Here is a 19,572-nt window from a genome sequence, read left to right as displayed (position 1 = left end):
ATACCCGGTAATGTCATCTCACAGTATTGAATACATTTCCTTTCTTGTTGGTAAGTTCTGCATTGCTTGAGTGTATGTTCCTCCAAAAGTGTCATGGACACAGTTGTTGCATTCACTGGCTAACTTCATGCAGAAACACAACTCATTACAAATACTTCAGATCCAGTTGAAGGAATTGAGTGACCTAGTCTACACCATGACACACATGGCACACCCAGATTGGGCATATGCTAGCTATGTTATCCAATGATTTACTTTCGGCTTTGATCCCATGATTTCCAAAGTGCCCACTGATATGTTGGAATGTGAGAACAATGCTGAGGAAAATCCAGAAGCAGTAGGTAAAGCAGTGCAGCTGGAGGTCATTAACAAGTATGTGTTACCTACCTCCTTTCCAAGTCTGTCGCATTAACCCTCTCGGTCTGGCAGTGGGAAAGTACTCAGGCAAACAGAGTTTGATTCTCGATCTGTCTGCCCCGCACGGTGACTTCATCCCTAGCATCAATGAATTAATTGACATGGACTCGTGTTCTTTGTCTTATGTGACCATAGACAATGCTGTCCTCATTATCATGCAATTAGGACCAAATGCACTCATGTGTAAGGCCGATGTTAGAGAAGCATTCAAACAGGATCTATTCAGAGAGACTTTTGGCCTTACTTTGGTTTTAAATGGTGTGGTAGATACTATTTCTACAAGCATTTGACGTTTGGAAGCCCCAAAATTTTTGATCACCTGTCACAAGCCCTCTGCTGGATCCTACAACACAACTATAATGTGCAGAATATTCTCCACCTCCATGTGCCGCTCGTAGGAAATGCCCTGAGGTGAGCTGGAGCTCCCCTCTCAGGGCGTTTCTTACAAGCGGCACATCCTGCTCGAGGTCGTCCCTACGCCAGCACTCGGAATACCAAGCCTGTAATGGTAACACATATATAGTAATGAACAACAATTGACAGATAAAGAGACAATGAAGTTGCTCTGGACATGGGACTTCTGGGGGTGACACAGCTTAGGGGATGAACAATTAAGGCAATAAATGTCATACTATAAATAACTGTAATGAACGGGAAGTGAAAAGGTAGCCCAGGTTGGCTGTCAGTCAATATACAATGAAATGTTGGTGAGGATTAACAATGGGGATTAGCGCCTAAAACTTAATGACAATTAAGTTAAAGAGACATGGCTTCAGGGTAATTTGCCTTTGGAGTCAAATGTACTTCAACAATGGTAGTCGTAAATCAGTCGCTATGACAACTTCCCTCCGTTCCCTGAAGCTTGGACCCCAAGCTTACATGAGTCCAAATTGATATGTGTGACACGTTTTCACCAACGAAATCAACAGTGCAAAATGTTAACATAATCAGTTAGATGAGTTCAGGATATTGTTGAAATACGTGTGCACATATACCTATCCAATGACGGTATGAAAGTGATCATCTAGCCAGTTTGACTTAGTGCCAGTTTGAAAACTAACCAAGTATTGAACGGAATGGAGGGGAGTTGTCAACGCGCATGTTGACGGGAATAAGGTCTTGGGGGAATAAAGGACAAAATCGACATCACTGTCCCGGAACGCTTTTTGCACAACATTTAAACAATAAACAACAACTGCACAATGAGCGGAATACCTGCTCTGACAACACAAACACAGCAATGAGCGGACCTTCCAGCTCAGGCGTACAAGAGGTGAGCGGAGCTCCAGCTCACCTCAGGCCGTTTCCTATGAGCGGCACATCCTACTCGAGATCGTCCCTACGCCAGCACTCGGAATACCAAGCCTGACTAAAACCTTGGATTGGTAACACATATATAGTAATGAACAACAATTGACAGATAAAGAGACAATGACGTTGCTCTGGACATGGGACTTCTGGGGGTGACACAGCTTAGGGGATGAACAATTAAGGAATATATGTCATACTATAAATAACTGTAATGAACGGGAAGTGAAAAAGTAGCCCAGGTTGGCTGTCAGTCAATATACAATGAAATGTTGGTGAGGATTAACAATGGGGATTAGCGCCTAAAACTTAATGACAATTAAGTTATGGAGACATGGCTTCAGGGTAATTTGCCTTTGGAGTCAAATGTACTTCAACAATGGTAGTCGTAAATCAGTCGCTATGACAATTTTTTAACCATCGATCTTGCCGGTTACCCAGCAGAGAAAACTTATCTTCGTCGGGTGTTCCAACATTCCTTTATCAACCAAGAAGACGGTGGGTCCTACCACACGTTTAGAGTATCTAGGCATCATATTGGACTCTACTTCCATGTCTGCTTACCTACCCCAAGACAAAGTTCAGCGGATTATCAGTGCCACTGAATCATTTATGCACAAGAAGAAATGTACTGAACGAGAACTGCTATCTCTGCTTGGTCATCTCAATTATGCCTGCAGAGGGAGATCTTTTGTTTCCTACCTAATCAGCTTATCTATGACAGTCAGCAAACTACATTACCACGTTTCACTGTCTAAGGAATGTCGTATAGACTTGTGCATGTGGAGAGAGTTTCTACTTCAGTGGAACGGAGTGTCTTTTTTTCATGATCCCCGCATCACAGAGTCCAATGACATTGAATTATTCACCGATGCAGCTACTTCTACAGGCTTTGGTGGAGAGTGGGTTGCCGAGAGTTGGCCCCCAGAGATCAGATCCAATTCTACTTTGATTAAGAGTACTGCCTTCTTGGAACTCTATGCCATTGTGGTAGCAGCTTTGGTGTGGGGGAAACAATTGTGTAAACGAAAGATCATGTTTCGGTGTGACAATCTTGCAGTCGTTCAGATCATTAAGAAAGGCAGAGCACGTTGTAAACATGTCATGGCATTAATCCGTAAACTAACTTGGTTGTCTGCTACTCATAACTATGTCATTTTAGCTAAACATGTACCTGGAGTGCACAACGAACTTGCTGACGCCCTCTCACGCTTCCAGTTTCATAGGTTCCGCCAGCTAGCCCCCCATGCAGCCCCCAGCGCCATGCCGTGCCCAGACAGCTCAGTTTTTACATGGTACTGAACCAGAAGCTAGTTAACATGTGGACCGCTTCCCTCACTCCTCGAACTGTGACTACCTACTCTACTGGTTATCAGTGCTACCTTAACTTCCTCATCAGATATCAACTGTGTCATCCTCTCCGCTATCAACACAAGCTGCCAGTCGTAAGTGAGTTTTTGCTGCAGTATTTCATTGCTTACTGCTTCACTTTCCTGCATCTCCAGTGTACTACGGTCAAGAATTATTTAGCACGAATCCGTTTCGTCTCCCTGCGCGCAGGCATCGATACCTGCCTCGATCACCCTAATTCACCTTGCATGAGTAGATTACAGACCTTACTGTGAGGATACAAGAAGCTGCATGTTTCAAGTACCAAGAAACGCCTACCTATCACTTACAACATCTTGTCACTCATCGTATCTGCATTGAGAAATGGTGTGTTCGGTGCCCATGATGAACTTGTCATCGAAGCTATGTGTTCCCTAGCCTTCTTTGGCTTTCTGGTGTGTGGGGAGTTCACCTGTGCAAAGACTTTCGACCCGGAGGTCAATGTGTGTATTCAGGAAGTAGTTATTCATCCTAATCAAGCAAAGTGCTCAGTTACCCTCAAAACATCTAAAACAGACCCGTTTCGCCAAGGAGTGACTGTGAATGTATTTGCTACTTCAGGATCATGTTGCCCTTTCTCAAGTATGAGGTTACTCATGTATGTGCGGCTTCAGTGTGGAGCTAAGCCTTGTGATGCTATGTTTACGGATAGAGCAGGTCTTCCTGTGTCTAGATCTGCTTTTCTTTCCTGGTTAAACATAGCGTTGTGCAGAATTGGCCTGAACTCCTCTTTGTACTCTGGTCATTCGTTTCGAATCGGAGCTACTACCACAGCAGCCCACGTCAATATTCAAGACCACATGATTAAGACCCTCGGCCGTTGGTCTTCCGACTGCTTCACCAGGTATATCCGTACCCCTGAAAATGACTCATCCATGGCTCGATCTTGACCTTAGTATACTCCCCATGGGCATATAGTGTCCTACAGTGACTCTGTTTTACAGTGACTCTCTGCCATTATTTATCGTAGCAACCACGTCTTATTTACTCTAGCGTATCCTGGCATTTGGTATTCATTACCCTTACCTAACATATCATGTATCATATAGCATTTAGTGCATTCTCATTCTTTGTATTCATTACCCTTATCTACCATCTTCTAACATATCTTGTATTATGTATTTCCATCTACATACATTTATATATATTCATTGGGGGCTCTCGGTTGTTACCTCACTTTGGGCATTTTATTTCATAATCCCCCAATTCATATTCAGATTCCAACATATTTTCAAATCCCTTCTTCGCATGCCTGCTACTGCCCCTGCACTCACAGCTTTGTCAGGCCGGCTTGCCCCTACAATCAGCTGCTTCCCCACGGTTGTCCAGGCCGGCTTGCCCCTACAATAGGCTGCTTCCCCACGGTTGTCCAGGCCGGCTTGCCCCTGCAACCTACGGTTGTCCAGGCCGGCTTGCCCCTGCAACCAATCTCATAAAACATTAATCATTCTTAAGCAACAACCGAGCATGCTCCTAATTTTGTGCCAAATTATAATAAATAATTTTAGTCTACTTGTTGTTTTGTTATTTTTGCACAAACTGTGTATTGTTGGTTTAGTTTGCCAGTTTTGATGTCTTGTTCTAAGCAGGTAAGATTGTCTAAGGGTGAGCGGCCTTGGGTGATTCCACTTTGATCCTGGTTTATTGTATTGTTTTGGTCTAGATAGTGTCAGAGTCTATTTTTGACCATTGCCGCCATGTTTTTAGATAAGTTTGAGGTTAGGGAGATTGGTCTGTGAGTTTGCCGTTTTTTTTCAGCTTTGTTATAGGGATGACCAATGCCTCTTTCCATGAAGTAGGAACCTGTTTTGAAGATGAGATTGTATAGTTTTAGTAGTGATTCCAGAAGATTTTTGGGTAGCTGGTACATGCTGTGTTCTTGCGGGCAGATGACCACGGAGTATGCTGATCACTATGTCGGATTAACGAGAGTGATTTTGGTAATTCGTTGCAAATTAGGTCTGTCAGAGTCAGAGTGAGAGACTGTTGGAGTAACGGGTCTAAATAGAACTAATCGGTTCCCATCATGAGTGTCGAATAAAGCCAATTGTCAGATTAACTGGACTTCACTGTATTTCTTTATGGTTTATGTCCTCCCTGACATATATTATTAGGCTACTGTCGCTCTACCTGAGCGAGATTTGACTCTGTCGAGTCTTACCAAGTTATAATTAGGTAGGGTGAATTTTGATTTTGGGGAGAAGTGGGTTTCCTTAACGCATATGATATGAGGACCAAGGTTTTTCCCAAACCTAGTTTTTAATTTGTGGCTGTTGGCGGCCAGTCCATTGGCATTCCACTGTAATATGTGTAGTCCTTCCATTATTTAGAGGGTTTAGAGTTTGGGGATTAAGTTTTATTCAGGCGTAGGTTGTTTTGGTTTCTATTTTGAGATTTCTTTTAAGTTGTTATTGAAGTTTTCGAAGGAGAGACTGGTAAGATTTAGATGTAAAACAACACAGTACAGGGTTATAAACATCTAATAAGGATTAACAAAAACAAAATGAGAATATAAATGAAAGGCATCCTCTTGATTGTTACTTTTTTCAGCGTTTATTGTGAATTATAAAAGTCCTGTAGCCTGTGTTTTCACTTCTTTCGATATATGTTTGCCGTCGCATTAACATTTTGCACATGATGGTGGCTACAAGCTGATGTAAAATCATGTGCTTTGTTGTTCCAATAAGCCTCGTGTTTCATGTTCTTTATTCTTTATTACAGCTTGGTAATTCTTTTATATTGTCTTGCCTAAAGCTTCTCGTTTGGCAAAGTAAGAGGGTTTTAACTTTTCTATTGCATAATTTTACACTTTAACCTCTGTATATTCTGGGTTCAAAATTGCTGTAATTTCTTGTAATTTTTGTACAACTTGTGATTATGGCTTCTGCTTAATTGTATATTAATGCTCGGCTGTTGTTCTGAGTACCTGCAGGTTTCTTGGAAGTGCTGATGTCCATTCAAACGCTTACGCCTCCCCAGGTGCCGATGACTTCTCAGACGCCTCCGACCTCTGTGATGCCTGCACTTGACCAGGCTCCTGCACTTGCACCTCCGAGCCTTTGCACCACAGCAGCTCCTCATAGTTGGGCAGATAACAGCAATTTTGTAGTAGAATCATGCATGGGATGCAACAAGCACCAAATTTGGTATGGTGACTCCCAAGGGTATACTTAATTAATTTGTCCGATTAGCCACTCAGAAATCTAAGATGGCGGCCAAATGGAACTCCAGATTACGATTTTTCTCATAAATAGGTATCTACTTGACCGATTTGAGTGATCTTGGTGTCGAATTAAATGTTTTTTGGCATGCTGAATTCAATTTTTTTTATTTCAACACCCTCAAGTGTATATTTTGTCAGGGAATAGCCAATTAAGGAGTCTTTTTCTGATATGTTGCTCAATAGTTGGAGTTCTTCTGAGATGATGAGCCAGGCCTTAAAGCCATTTTCTGAAGACTGATTGTCCGGCACTACCAGGGCACACTGATGACAGTAACTGCTGTGGAACTCAGCTAGGTGTAGGGCAAATACATGAAGCTCGTTGTATCCCATAATGGAAAGTGGCCATGATACAGGGTGGTAAAAGGATAAACCCTAGACTCTGAACATAACAATGGCTTCAAATACAAGATCTTGGACACCGACTGGGACAAATGTTGCCTTTGTCAAACAGACAAGACGGAAGATCTTACTTCTCCACTTGCAAATCCTACCAAAAGGGTAGATGATGGGTACAGCCAGTTGGGCAGAAGTTTACCTGGATTCCTTTCAATCAATGAACTACCAGTCAAACTGGACCCAGCAAGACTTGATGATGGCAGTGGGATCAAGGAAACAACCAGAGAATGAAAACACAAGCTCATTCCCATCAAGAAGAACAAGATTGCTTTCTTCAAGCATGAGATGGCTGCCACCAGTTCCAAGGAGAAAGTGCTCAAAGATGACTGCCAGTGGTTCTCAAGACTATTCATCTCCAGCCAGGTCAGACAGTGTGATTTGCAAGACTTCCTGAGAACCAGTCAGCTCCTGCCTCTCCCAGTGACAGTGGCAAGCTCCATACATGCCAGAAGTCACAGCTGACTGAAATTCTCCAAACACGAGTGACTCTGCCAGACAAAGAACCAGAAAGAGATGTCATCATCATTGATGGCCCTCATCCCTCATCAATGCCATACCTCCGCGAAGCTCAAAGTCATTTGATGACTACGCCACAGAAGACATCCTTCCAAAGGTGGGATGGTACTGCATCAAATACAAGCAAGTGGACATAGTATTTGATGTCTACAAGAAGTCGAGTCTGAAGTCTGAAACCAGATGGAAAAGAGGACAAGGGATCAGGAGGAGAGTGACAGGAACAAGCAAGACCCCAACAAACTGGAGCTTTCTACGAGATGACAGCAACAAGACCGAGCTGTTTCATTTCCTCGCAGAGAAAATTTGTGAAGCTGACACAACAAGCACAGTCATCGTGACAAGAGGAAACAATGCCATCAGCAACAGAATGAAGTCCCTGGATGCTGTGGCCCCATGCTCTCATGAGGAAGCTGACACTAGGGTGTTGCCAGAATGCATGCCAGGGACGCAACTCTATAGGAAGCAAATCCATCATCATCATCAAAGCAAATGACAACAACGTGGTCGTCATAGCAGTATTGAAACTGCCATCCCTAAAAGATCTTGGTCTTGAAAGCATGTGGATTGCTTTTGGCCAAGGAGCCAGTGCTTGATAGATTCCAGTTCACAAGGTAGTGTCTGTGAAAGAAACAAAACAAAATGTCCTGCTCACAAAATATGAACCAGAAGTGAACAATGTGGAAATTATAACATAAGATGCATCAAAGAAATAATTGTTCTTTGTTAAAGTCATAATCTGCAAAAGAAACAGCCATGTAACTTACATGACATGTTGCATAGAAATGGACATGATGTGGAACGATACATGCCATCTGTTTTTTAATTGTAATGGTGCCACACACCATCATCAACGACTTTCAACAGAGTGAATGAGGATTCAGCTCTTTTTGTCAGACAATTTACAGGCTGTTGCTTTCTCCCAGACCATAGGATGCGCCTGATTTGTTTATGTTCAATGAGTTCTTTTATACTGCTAATCTCCATTCTAAGCCTTTTATCATTCACAAACTTTGTGGATTTCACAGCATGGAAAAGTGAATGACAATCTGTAACACAGGTGATTGGCAGTACATCTGGTTGTGCATGCCCTGTTGTCAACTCAGAATACAATGTAGCAAGAAATATACAACTGTCAATGCCATCAGCTATGGCCAATGTTTCCCCTGCTAAGGTACTCCTCACTACACGCCTTGATTGCCAACTAAGGGGTGAGAAAGAACCGTTTTCTCCAGCAAGCCATATGAGATGACCTCCTTGAATGCCACCATCAGGTAAGTTGCCAAGCGAGGCATCACTGAACACAAGTAGTTCTAGCGTATTCTCATCACCCAAGAATTGGAATCGAAGGATAGCCTTTTCAGACTTCAACTTCTTGAAACCTTATTGGCCACAATAATATCTTGCACAGTAGCCTTCTTTATGGAGGCTGCCAAACTGCTGGCATCGAACATGATGTCTGGTCTACTCAGTCTACCAACCCAAAGTATCTGTCAAACTTTTGATTGATAAATATTAAGCTCTGTTGCTGTCAGTGGGGAATCACGCTGAGATGCTCTTTCTTTATCAAGAGAGATCTGATTGAGATTTTCAACATAATTGTCTTGTTTCATCAAAATAGCATTCTGCTCACTGACAAGTTCAATGCCCACATAAGAGAAGTTATCACTTTCTTCCCGTCATTGAATGCTGACCTAATTTGTGGGACAACAGATTCTTCATTTGCTGCTGATCCACACAAGATAAAGTCGTCAACATGGCTTGCAAGTACACCCTCAATGCCATTTGTTTCATTCCACCAGTAGAACACGACAGGATCTACAACTGATATTTTAGCACCACATTTTCGCATTACTTCACATACTTTGTTGTACCAATAAAATGAGGCATCTGATAGCCCATACACACACTTTTGAAGATGCCAGATAATGCCCTTTTGTCTGACCTCTTTTGGGGGACGAAGGTGTATGTCTCTTGATAGCTTGCTTCCTTGTGAAAAGGCAGTTTTAATGTCCATGGAATGAACTTTCCAATTGTTTTGAGCAAACAAAGCCAAAATTAATCTCAGCAACTCAGAAAAACATGTGGGGGAATCGCTTGGTAGATCTTTATTATCCACCTCCTCGAACCCACAAGCAACTAATCTTGCCTTAGGAACTATTCCATCCGTTGACTCTTTGATGGTACATATGCACCTAGTGGAAATACACTTCTGCCCATGATCAATGACTTCTGTATACACAGCATTTTTCTTCCAACTATCCAATTCTTTGGATTTTGCTGCTTCAAAACACACATTTTCAAAAACCATGACATTATCATCTTGAACACTATTATTTTCACGCAACCTTTCAGTTGATGTAGATTCTTTGTGTTGGCCATCTCCAGCATTACTAACAGCTGGTAAGTCAACACAGGTGAGGTCAACAGACGCTGTTGTTCCTTTAAGGTTCTCTGGCTCACAAAACTCTAAGTCATACCAGTTTTTGTATTTTCCAGTTATCTTTCCTGCCCTTCCAAGTACTTGTGCAAGATGAATAGTTCCAGACTGTTTGTCTTTGTACCTGACCAGTTGTCCAGTTTTCATCTGGATAGTTTCATTTCCTAACGTGCTCAAATCTGACGTTTCCATTGATTCTAACGATCTGCTTTCACAATCTTCTTTAATATGATTTTCATCTCTTTGTTGTTGATGAATATGATTAGCGGCGACTGTCACATTCTTCAATGTGTGATCATTCTCATTACATTGATCAATACCTTGTTCATTTGACATATTCTCAGGTATCACATTTTCACGACCACTTTCTCCTAGTTAAACCACCATGTCTAACAAAAACAAGCACCCTGTCTTGACCTCACAGTTGCTGGCCCTTTCCATTCTCTGCAATCAGGGTGTTTATAATAAACCTTTTCTCCAGAGGTATACTTATCTCCAGTAGGCCGTACTTGTTTTCGAAGTGTACGACAAATTCTTTTGGAACTTTCTGACTCCATGAATGCCTTTCTAGTGGAGTGAAGTGCTGTGATATGATTGCCCACAACTTCGCTGATAGTAGTGCCTTCCAATGCAGGAGCTTTTGTCTGATGATGACCTGCAGAGGCAAGAGAACTTCGTTGTCCTCATGCACGACAGATCCAGAGCAGGTACTGGTGTAGACGAGGCAAGGCTGGATCTGTTTGCCCAGAGGCCGTATGATGCAATTCCACCAACCAGAGGTGCCCTCATGGAGGAATGCAAAGCGTGCTGCCTACCAGAGTGGGATCATCTTGGGTCAGGCAACTCTCCCCAACCCTGAAACCAGCGGTCTTGCCGACTGGGGTTGGACTCAAACAGGGGAGACATGGCAGATATACTGGACGGCCCTTCCACCAGTTGCGAAAAGCTGTCAAGAACTGACCAAGTGCTCCTGCAAGAAAGGTTGCACCCAGAGATGCAAATGCTTTCGCTCAGGGCTCTCTTGCACTGCTCTGTGTTGCTGCGTGTGTGAGTAGTAGCGATGTACTGAACTTTAGTGCAGGAACACTCAGCTAAACCCACTTCGTAGATTGGTAACAAAGAGCCATTCTACAGTCCGTTTGACTCCAAATGAGAACAATGAATTGCAAAATAACTCAAAATCCAGAAAAGTGTATGAAACATCAATACGGTACTTGACCATGAATACCATGTACCCAACAAAATCTGAATTTTGTTTATTTAAAGACCAATGACGGATAAAGTTCTTTAAGAATCTATCATGTAATTTTGTATAGAAATGTGTACATGACACGTAGGGGGGACAAACCGTGGAAGGCACAGCACAAGCACGCATGCACTGCTTGTTCTGTGGTAGGGGAAATGACAGAGCGTTAGAGGGGCCGTCTCATGATAATTTCAGTCGCAATCTGACTCGCTCAAGCCATAGATCTCGTCGTCGGAACTGCTGGTGCCTGAACCGACTGCCACTATTACAGGTGGGACTGTTGCTGGCCATAGTCCATCTCGTGACAAATAACGTGGCTCTATCTCGTCAACGACTGTGGCCACACAACGCCTCCTTGTTTCTACTGTTACCCGACCAAGGGATTCCTTTACGAGTTGTTCAACGTCTCATAATTTGAACGTTGTGTTCGATCGTCCAACGTCACCCTTGACGATGCCCCATACCAACACAATTGGATACAGGTCACAGTGATAAGGTGGCAGTCGTAAGACAGCGTGACCCTGACCCTTGATGTAACTGTCAACTTTATACACGGGGTCAGGTTTCATAGTTTTGATGATTTCATAGAGCTGTGGTTTCGTCACTTGAGAAGGAAAGGTAATGTTCCTCCGTTGCAGCCAAGTAACCATGTCTCCTTTATGGTTATTAGAGGTTGGAGTCTTGCTTTCTGGATCCTGCACACTATGATACGGTGCATTGTCCATGACAATGAGAGACTTGGTAGGCAAAGCAGGGACTTATATATCTTTCACCCACTCCAGAAATACATTGCCGTTCATTTCTGTGAGGTAGTCCCTGTTGTCTTTGGCCTTGGCTCTAAAGACGAGGTCACAGTCTGGGAGAAAACCCTGACCAGCAGAACCAGCATGGAGAACTATGAGTCTTTCACCCTTTCCCATTGGTAACTTTCTACCAGACTCCTTACAGTCACCACTGGGTACCCACTGACTGCTGGCTGTGTGTGACTCATTTACCCATGTCTCATCTAGGAAGACGGGCTCATATCCTTCTTCACGTTTCTGCTTGATGGTACGAAGGTAATGATTTCGGAGACGAACAATGTCAGACCGTTCACACAACACAGCCCTATTTTCTCCAGTTAACTTTTTGTATTTGTAACCAAACGTATGCAACAGCTGCCATAGTTTGTACTTTGTAACACGTAAATCATGGTCAGTTTCAAGGTGTTTCATCAAAGTTCTTAGGGACAGGTACTTATTTTCTGAGTGCAGTTTAACAATTGCACGTCTGACTTGATCCCTCTGAAAACTGTCTAATTTATCAACCTTGCGTGGTTTTGACATGTTCCCTACCCCCTTGGCCTAAAATGTTGTATCTTGTGGACTAACAACATTTTTAAGTTTCTGAGGGGACATACAAAGAGCTTTTGAAGCTCGTTTCAAGAATTTATTAATTGCATAAAAAGGCTTTGCTCTTTTTGCTTCACTTCTAAAGAAATCATACACATTCAACATCAACTGTTTAACATCTGCTGAGTAGCGCATCTTGTCATTGAATGAACACGGTCACTGTGTAGCACGTGCAGACCGTGCTTGCACTGTTCCTTCCACGGTTTGTCCCCTTAGGTGTCATGTACACATTTCTATACAAAATTACATGATAGTTTCTTAAAGAACTTCATCCGTCATGGATCTTAAAATAAACAAAATTCAGATTTTGTTGGGTACAGGGTATTCATGGTCAAGTACCGTATTGATGTTTCATACACTTTTCTGGATTTTGAGTTATTTTGCAATTCATCGTTCTCATTTGGAGTCAAACGGACTGTAACTGTTTTGATGTATTATTATTTTCAGTCTTGTCTCATTTTTTATGTCAATTTGTATAACATAATCTGTCCGTCCACTTATTTGTAAATGCAAATGTTCAATGCTATAAGTGCTTGATTGAAACTGTTATTAAAAGTGTTTTATCATTTGAATTGTTGTGTTTTATTAATATTTTTCATTTAAATTTTCCTTTAAATTAACTAAGGTGACTAAGAAGCTTCCGAAACTAGAAAAATGAATTCAGTGTGCCAAAAAAACATAAAACTCGATCAAGATCACTCAAATCAGCCAAGTAGATCTCTGTTTATGAAAGAAATCGTTATCAGGAGGTCCATTTGGTAGCCATCTTGAAAAATGGCAAACATCTTGGATTTCCCGGTGGCTAATCAGACAGATTTGTTACGTATACCCTTGGGAGTCACCATGCCAATTTTGGTGCTTGTATCACCATATGCATGATTTTCCTCTTGTCTGACCCACTTTCAGGCGCCTGTGTCTGTCGCGCCTCCAGGATTTGTTCTGCCAACAGCTCTATTCGGCTTCCTGCCAGCGCAGATGCCGTTCCAGCAGTTGTCACCTCAGTCATTGCAAGTGCTGTTCAAGTGCTCCAAGTCATATCTATTCATGAGCGATTCTCCTGTGCACAGATCATTTGGATTCCAGTTGGACTCGTCTGAAGGTTCTTTGGAGTCAGTAATTGAATGTTCCCCTGAGAAGGAAACTCCTCTCAGCCATTACCAAGTCCCTTACTGGATGGTTTTCTGCTTGGACACCGATACTTCATCACCTGGCACAGGTGATAGAGGTGAGGTATTCACAAGAATTATCAAACAATAGTTATCATTGTGAATAATTCTAAGAATACCACCTCTATCACATCAGGAATTAATCCCTCCCACCTCCCCAAATATCTGCATCTAGTTGATGAGAGTAATGGGTTGAAAGAAGTGACTAGATTCCCGCCTTGCGCATGCGTGGTGGCGCCCCTGGCAAGGGATAGGGTTTCCCTCACAACTATGGATATGTTGGCAGTGTGGTGGACGTCTGTTGAAAATTTATAAAAAATTTATAGTGTGGTTCTCAGCATAAACAAGAATTTATGGCACTGATGTGATGGAGGTGGTATTCTTAGAATTATTCACAATGATAACTATTGTTTGATTTCTGTTACATGGATCTCATGAGAACGGATAAGGAGCGGGAAAACTTACAGTACCAAGGTATTTGTAATCGGAACACATTGAAACTGCGTGTGGGTGCTGATAATGGTGATAATACCGTTGTAAAAGATCTCGCTGTTGCCATCGCATTAGGTAACTGATTCTATATTCCGCTAGATTTTGAATTACTAGATAGTCACATGCCCTTTTATCAAGCATCCCTAGGTGATAGGTTAGAATACAAACTCACTTTTAATGACTATGGTAGAGTAATCAGAGCTACTGAAGATGCTAGCTATTCCATTGACAATATCTCACAGGAGTATAATATGATAACAGATCCCGAATTAGCCAGACAAATTCGTAACCAGTATACCGGAAGTTTAGCTATTTTGTACGATCGTGTACTTCGACACCGAAAGATCATAAGGAGCAAAAAAGATACGACGCGGAATATCAATCTAAACGTCTCCACGAGATCGTTGAAGGGTATTTTAATGTTGTTCGTGGACCCCTCCGATTTATTTAAAAGAAATACCGAGGCGTTCTACAATCCCAAGATTACAAAAGTAGAATTGACTATCGAAGGCGTGCCTAATCAACTATATAGTCAAGGAATGCTAGCGTATCAACAATGGGATGAGATTAAAAAACTCCCTTCTATAAAACGAAGCCCAGAAGTTAACGCAGTCGTGAAAGATCTGTCTCTCGGGGATGCATCGATGGGTGAATACCTCACCACGAAGTATGCGCTATGGCTTGGCATGCGAACCACGGACGATGACCAACTACACGGTAGTGGGCGGAGAATAGAAAATGCTAGCGAGGGTGTTACTATACAGATAACGAAGGTCCAGGAATCGGCTGGTAAATTAAACATATATTTGTACGTGATGCGCAACTTAATATACAGAATGGAAGATTTGTGCAAGCGATCTATTAACAATCTTTTACCTAAAGAACCGCACTGTGCTATAATCTGCGGGCAAACGGGTTGTGGAAAAACAGCTTTAATTCTAGATATTTTAGAAAGTCATTATCGGGACGTTTTCGACCATATTATTATTCTGTGCCCGACTATAAGCGATAATAAAACATACCTATCGAGAGATTGGGTAATGAATGACGATGGGGTGTACAAAGTTGATCCAGGCGATCGTTTACAAGACTGTTTACGAGTATGTCATGAAAAATACAAAGGAGAATCAACCCTTTTCATAATAGACGACTGCAGTGTGAGTAAAGAACTAACCAAAAAGAAAGATATGCTTTCACATTTATTATGCTTTCGGTTTATATGTAATAATGTGGCTTGAAATCCTCATTCTTTCGTAACAGTTTATTATTTATTTAAGAACCTGATCAAAATGCAGATCAACATGTAGATAAATCTTTAGATAAACATAGAGAAAGACTCGCGGCTTTGGTAGCTGGTGGAAAATGTTCCCAATATTTTGGGGAAAATTATACAACTGAAAAAATTGATAACCTGACCGACGAAGAAATTAAAAAAACATACGCGTGTTACAAGTCTAGACTGGGAGCTACCATGACTAAAACAATAGGGTCGGCTATGTAACAACTATACACAGTCGTAGCTAGCATGTATTTATGCGAATCTCTCGAGAAAGACCCATTCATCGAACACACTATAAGCGCAGTAAGCTGTGAGTTTTATCAAAGATATGGAATGTTCTTTGCTCCACTCACCACAGCTTTAATAATGGCTAGGTATTGTCAACTTAATAATAATGGAGACTCAAGTGACACCACAGATTGTGGAGACACAATCACAACAAGTGAACAAGGAAATACCAGCGATTGCACAATCACAACAGATTGTGGAAACACAATCACAACAAATGAATGAGGAAATACCAGCAATTACGAAATCACAAGCCAGAGTTACTAAGAACCCCAGAAAAATTGCCGTTGGTAAAAAGGGTGCGTTAGCGAGGAAGGCGAAACTAATGCATAATTCAAATATTGGACACAGTCGTCCGATTAAAACTTGGGCTCCCTATGCACTAGGAGTTGTTGCTATAGCGGTGGTATGGTTGTTTTATAAGACCGGAGAAGAGAAAACGTCACCCCCGATTACACAACAAGAAGTTCAATTAGAGGTTAGCCCCCATATAATGCTATAAAAAGCATGACTACTCCAGTTACAGACGGTAAAATGTTGGTAAACGCAACATATCATTCAGCGGTGGTCAGTGGCTTGGCCATTGGTTATGCCCGTCTAGCTAAAATGATTACTAAAGCCACACCACCCAAGCTAGATTTTAATGGTTATGATATCAGTATGATCATTCTTGATATTGGAATAGCAATGGCTACAAAAGATATGCTCATCAAACAAGGGCTTATCCAGGAAGACATAATGAAGTAATTAAACATTTGAATATTTTATATTCATATAAATATGGCAACAATTGTGATGATGGTTGGTGGGGCTATTGTTAATGCTCTAGCTTTTTAGGGGAGTAATTATTTATTTTCTACTCTGAGGGAATCAAACGCTAAAGAAGAGGAGCGTAAACGACATAATAAAGCATTAGAACAACTCGAAGCAGCCCAGTCACAATGGACCAGACAGAGGATATTAAGATTAGATTTTATTAATGAAGAACTGCGTAAGCAAGGACATTCAATTGAAATGTTTAAGGATATTGAATCTGCCATGCACGAATACTTCCACGTTTATGGAAAAAAACTTGACCCAATACAGAGACCAACAAAAAGTTAGTTTTATACAACATCAGAGGAACAAAAAAAACAGAGAGATAGCATTTATAGCTTTGGGATTGACAGTCATTGTAATTTTCAGTTATACAATAACTACGCATAAACCATGACCTAGTCAGAGTGAGTCTTATGAACCATGTCATCCTGACTGTTAATCTATAAATAGCGCTGACTGGCTGTTAAGTTATGTCTGGTTGACTGTTGTCTATTTTTAGCTACACATAAGCTATGATCTATTACGTGTCAACTAATCTATAAAGAGCTATGACAACTATGACTCACCAGTGGAGATGTGATTTGCATTTAGACAAATGCTATATGATAGATGTATAACCATGAATCTGTGCAGATTTACACTCATGGGGAAGCCGATTCAATGCAACCGACGTTGTGTGGGTATTTACTGTGGTATCCACTCTTATTACATCAGACAGGGAAACATAAATTACGTTTGTTCTGTACGTGGGATAGGGGTCAAAGTTCTTTATTGTTTATGTAAGAAACACGGTGCTGATAGGGTCAGCAACCAGATTATTTACGCTAGGAAGAGAGATTACATCAATGAGAGGAATAGGTTGGGGAGAATACGTACCATTTAGAGATTTGACTCATTTTGCATAAACCATTAAACCACAATGGTTTTTGTGAGAGAGTTGAAGGCTTTGGCAAAACAATGTGGTCTACATGGATATTCTCGAATGAGAAAAGCTGAATTGATTGATTTACTCGGTTTGGAATACAACAAACCCCAGACTGTTAGAGAACTCAAAGCTCAAGCAAAAAACAGTGGGCTGAGAGGTTATTCCCGAATGAGAAAAGCTGAATTGATCGCTTTACTAGATAATAATAAATCAGTTGAAAAAATTAAACCCACTGTTGTTGATAATAATGAGTTAAAATACAAGAATCTTTAGAAGCTGGACTAATAAAGGTTCGGGTTGGGGTGTGGATAAAATCAATAGTTTATATTTAGATATAGCAAATTATATGCCTTAGATGAATATCCTATCTGAAAGTAATTCAAAGCAGCATTAAACCAAATTCATTCAAACTATAGTCAAGTCCCATTAATCCGACATACAATGCAGTTGGTAGCATATGATTATGTCCGAGTATGTCGGATAAACAAAATTAAGTAGTTTCAACATTTGTGATTGAAAATCGAACAACTACACAATAGATAACAATACAAACACATTGTAATAAAAAGAAAAATAATCACATTGTTATGTTTCATTGTTAGCGGAATATGTTTTCTAATCATGCAACCTCTAAAGCTTAACACAAAACAACTGTTACGGACTGTATGACTGATTCAAAATATTTTAAAAAGCATAGTCTGGAATGGAAATCTCCAGTTTGAAACTGGTACTGCAAAGATAAAGAAATCTGCTTTCTTAGTGGCTAATGACGACTTCCTGTTAGTCATTTCATTGGTCGGTCATAGTTCGTAAGACCCGAGAAGATCCGGGGTAGAATAGGTCTTCACCAACTCATGTTTGCCGTAAAAGGCGACTATGCTTGTCGTAAGAGGTGACTAACGGGATCGGGTGGTCAGGCTGGCTGACTTGGTTGATGCATGTCATCGATCCCAATTGCGTGGATTGATGCTCATGATATCAATCACTGGATTGTCTGGTCGAGACTCGATTATTTACAGACCGCCGTCATATAACTGGAATACTGCTGAGTGCGGTGTTAAACAACAAACAAACAAACAAACAAACATAGTTCATGAAAGGTTGTTCTGACGTGACCTGTAATGGGATGTCCTCTGTGGTAGCGAGAACTTGTATCTGATTTTAATGAGATACAGGTAATCTAAACATGTGATTAATCCTGTTTTGTTTCTTTAAAGCATTAATTGTTTATTGTTAAGCAAGTTTATCTCTGCAGCCATTGTAATATGCAGCAACCAGCCGACTCATCGCATCAAAACAAGGGGCTGTGTACTCGCGGGAGTATGACCATGGAGTACGCTGATCACTGTGTCTGATAAACAAGACTGATTAATGAGTGATTTCGGTAACTTGGTGCAAATTAGCTGTGTTAGAGTCGGAGTGTTCCCATCATTAGTATCGGATAAAGCCGAGTGTTGGATTAACAAGACTTGACTGTATTTTCCTCATAGATCTATATTTGTGTTTGTATTTCCAGGAAAATTCAAAACTGAACAAGTTAAGGCGTGGGTGCAGTCGCTCGAGGCCACTCGGAATACCACACCAAATATGTAGCCTACCTGGACGATGCCATGTGTGAGACAGAGTGAGACATTCTTGCACAGATTCCACTAACAGTCATTGAAGGCTTCCACCTGGGGTGTTCTGTTCTGTCAGTGTATTGCATTATCCATGGCTCAATGCAATACAGCTGTAACATGTTAATTATGCACAAGTCCACAATACACTATTCATGTGTAAGAAATGATAGATTTAATAAATAGAAGAGAATCATTTACTTATATTGTTTTGTTCAAAATATCTATTTCTTGAATTGACAGTAATAGTGTGCTGTAAGAATACATTCCAAAGTGAGACATATTTGAGCCCCCAAAGACCATAATTGTGCAAAACGGGATACCAACATGAGAGATGGCTTAGACATAGAGTAGCACATTCAGCCTAAGTTCAGATATAGACCCAAGCTGAGGTTTTGAAGTTATATGCGACTAAATCCTTCTGAAATTGATGAAAATTTAATGAAATTCTTCAACATGTGTCATGTATGTTTTACAAAGTTACATTTGCATTGGGATTGTTTTTTTTACTTCACAATGTAATAAAACACAACAAGTATAAGTTGAGACAAAATTCTTTTGTCATAAGTCATTGAGCTCAATTTATATTATAACGACAGAGAATTGTTGAGATGAATCATTTCTGCAAAGTAGCCAACAGGCAAAGGCATTCCTTAAGTTAATT

At 41.0% G+C, this 19,572-nt stretch overlaps 1 protein-coding gene across 3 annotated transcripts in view; it reads left to right on the top strand.

Annotated features, from left to right (window-relative positions):
• LOC139478087 (5'-deoxynucleotidase HDDC2-like) overlaps positions 1–19,108 on the top strand; it is an 87,522-nt gene extending 68,414 nt beyond the window's left edge. For all 3 annotated transcript variants that reach the window (XM_071260415.1, XM_071260420.1, XM_071260413.1), the window contains one exon: positions 18,809–19,108. In XM_071260415.1, coding sequence (XP_071116516.1) covers positions 18,809–18,885 — 77 coding nt within the window. In that variant the 3' untranslated portion in view covers positions 18,886–19,108. The remainder of the gene's footprint in view (positions 1–18,808) is intronic.
• Positions 19,109–19,572: the final 464 nt, after the last annotated feature.

This window comes from Haliotis cracherodii, unplaced genomic scaffold (assembly GCF_022045235.1).
Source record: "Haliotis cracherodii isolate W230 unplaced genomic scaffold, xgHalCrac1.p SCAF_1, whole genome shotgun sequence".
Classification (NCBI taxonomy): Eukaryota; Metazoa; Mollusca; class Gastropoda; order Lepetellida; family Haliotidae; genus Haliotis; species Haliotis cracherodii.
This window is presented reverse-complemented; position numbering and strand designations above follow the sequence as displayed.